General features: G+C 43.9%; 1 protein-coding gene across 1 annotated transcript in view; it reads right to left on the minus strand.

Moving 5' to 3' along the window:
• Positions 1-858: 858 nt before the first annotated feature.
• The window catches only part of SLC38A1 (solute carrier family 38 member 1), a 59,657-nt gene continuing 57,581 nt past the window's right edge, over positions 859-2,934 (minus strand). The window contains exons 14-17 of the mRNA XM_078074166.1: positions 2,806-2,934; positions 2,605-2,706; positions 2,491-2,497; positions 859-1,509 (exon numbers count right to left, since the gene is read on the minus strand). Coding sequence (XP_077930292.1) covers positions 1,293-1,509; positions 2,491-2,497; positions 2,605-2,706; positions 2,806-2,934 — 455 coding nt within the window. The 3' untranslated portion in view covers positions 859-1,292. The remainder of the gene's footprint in view (positions 1,510-2,490; positions 2,498-2,604; positions 2,707-2,805) is intronic.

The raw sequence follows: 2,934 nt of genomic DNA on the forward strand, positions 1-2,934 counted from the left end.
CAAATGTGTAGTTTAAGATGTTTACCAAGGTAAGAAATCATTCTCACCCCCTTCCCAGCAAAGAACACTCATTGGAGACGGTCTCTGCTGAAGCAGGATGTAGTACCAGTGAAGGCCATTGGGCCACCAGAGCCTGGCGGCCAGGCTGACCAGGGCCACCTCGAATGTTGGGTAGGCTCTGATCCCGCGAGGGCGCACACCCCGTCATTCTCTCATGATTATCCCTGTGTGCTATGTTAACCAAAGTAGGCAAAATATTTATGAAACCATTTTCTTTTTCTGTAAAGCAAAATAACTATATACAATTCGAGATTCTTTTCTCTTCTAAAAAGGTACCAATGGCATGAGCAGAACATTGGCAGGAAAATTATTTTGGAAACTTGGATGCATAATAAATAAACATGATCGATAATTATGTTTTCAAAGTTCTAAGGGACCATGAAGTCACAAAAAATAGAGTTAGGAGAGTGAAAAATAACTGACTGTGAAGAGTACTGAGAAATACAATTGCATGAATCTTAAAAAAAAAAAAATCCACAATCCTTAAATTGATCCCAACTCTTAGAGGGACAGGAACCATTATAGAAACAGGTTTCTGTTTTGCTACCGAAGTGTTATTCCATTTTAAGTATCTTGTGAATTTCTGTTTTGCTTCTGTAAACTTGCGAAAGGAGTGATGAGAGATTGCTGATGTGTGGTGATGTGACCGAGCCGCGGGCCGGAACGTTTCCTGTCCTCAGCTGGTCTCAGTGGCCTTTGTCACTACTTGATGAGCAGGCCCAGTCGTAGATGACCAAGGGAATGCTGACCAGGGAGAACAACACCCCCAGGACCAAGAAAAGGGCGGCCTGGAGCAACATAAAGGCATGGGTTATTTTCAGGGAAGCCAACATCTCCCACATACACCTGGGAAAAAAATAGAAATGCTTTTCCCTCTCTTTTTGTGTCCCCTTGTATTTGGAGTTTGTTATAACCATTGCTGAACTGTGAGGATCATTCCAAGATTGTAAGGATCTGATTCTCCAAGGATGGGAAAACAAGAACCAGCTATGCGGGGCCATCCTCCACATTCTGTTCTTTGACTTCACGGTCATCTCAGAACAAATCCGTTCTATAACTCACCGGGCATCCTTACAGTTTCTTTCAAACTAAGATTACAACTAAAAAAAAAGAAAGGCCTTTGAAAACATAGAGGTTGTTTTGTTACTTTTTACCAACCAACCGAGGTTATCGGTGGCAGGCAAACATTTCTTTCTGAAAAAGTGGGAAAAAAAGATATATAAAAGCAAAGTCTATTTGATCAAGTGAAATAGGAAATGGGTGTCCAGAATTAACTTATTGTAAGGGTTGAGGAAGGCCAGAAGGGGGGACAGGTCACTAAAACCAGAATCTGGAGAACATGAGATTAGAAATTGCTTGGCCTTCAAAGTATCCAAGGAGAGCTTTGCAGGGAGAAGGATGAAGTAACATGAGAGCCAAGGGGGCTGGACTGGAACCTGGAGGGCGGAGCTAAGGGAAGGAGAAGAGGCAAATGGTGGGGTTATACACAGGCTTTCCATCATAGGTCTGGTCTAACTCCCCGTGGGGTCCCACATGGACAGGAGCCCTTGTCTAATGCTATCTGCTAGATCCTACTACCAGTTTTAAGGTAGGAGCAGGGTTGGGGAGGCCCAGAGAACTCATGGGCAACAGGCCTCTAAGCACTTTCAGATTTAATCTGACTATATTTTACTGCTATGCCAGAGAAACTGCTCCTTCTCTGTCCTTATGGAGCCCCTCCCCTACTGGTACGAGTTAGAAGGACTTGGGGACTTACGGTTTCAGGGATAATCCTTTTGGGGAAGTAGATGCTGTACCAGCATCAGTGTGGCTTCTCCTAAATGCACAAGGATGATCCCTCCTGCCTACAACTCTCATCCGGGTCTGTTGACTCAGGTCATGTGTGCAATTGGAGCGCTTACACTATCTGGGAGGGCGGCTGAGAAGCCTTCTCCGAGGCCAAACAAAATGGTGCTCCAGGAGGTACTCAGGCAGTAGCCACACACCCCTGCTTCCCTCACTCGCTCCAAGTGCACCACCTTCAAGATGCCTTTGAACTTCACCACACCTGGAAACAGGAATCCCAATATAGAAAGGTAGTTTCTGAATCCAGGTCTGTTGTTCCAAAATATTTCTGTCAAATCATAAGAAGGCTCTTGAAGAGAACTCAGCCATTTTAATGAAGGCACCCCATGTGCCCTGGGCTGTCGGAGGGAGTTACGGGGCTAAGAATGGTACAGAAACAGTGGGCTGCATTAAGTCTTCGAGTCCCTCTCCCTTTCCTAGCTTGTTAAAGACAAGGCGTCGCCTTACAGAGACGCAGGATGACAAACGTCCAGTCTCCCAGCTGGCCCTACCCTAGCTCAGAGCAAAAGCTAAGGCACAGTAACACATTTTGAGAGAACAGATCAGAGTCTGATACGGTATTTTAAATCTCCCAAAGGGGAAAACTACAGGACTGCTGCTCCCCCTCTGAGGCTGCTAAAAGTAGGATGAGGTGGGCTATTCATTTGGTATATTTAAATGAAAAACCAATCAGAAAAATTAGAGTGGCTGGCCTGAGACATACCCAAATTCTTTGAGTTCCTTTATCTCCATCCTGGCTTGTGATTTTTAAATAAAGAGATGAAGGAAGAATGAAAATAAGCATATTAGCAGATGTGACTCCTGTAAAATAAGAAAAAAAAAAGGAAGTTGTTACGGTGAAATTTTAGCTTTCTAAACAGCTGTTGTAGAACGAGAAATGTAAAGTTCATAAAGCCGTACCTACGACCCCAAAAATGTCCTTCATGGAGGGTATGAAGATCACCAACAAGTTGATAATAACCAAGAGTATGAAGGTAACCAAGATATGACGACACAAATTAAACTTTGTTTTCTTAGCCAGTTCAAATA

Source organism: Halichoerus grypus, chromosome 6 (genome assembly GCF_964656455.1).
Source record: "Halichoerus grypus chromosome 6, mHalGry1.hap1.1, whole genome shotgun sequence".
In the NCBI taxonomy this organism is placed as follows: domain Eukaryota; kingdom Metazoa; phylum Chordata; class Mammalia; order Carnivora; family Phocidae; genus Halichoerus; species Halichoerus grypus.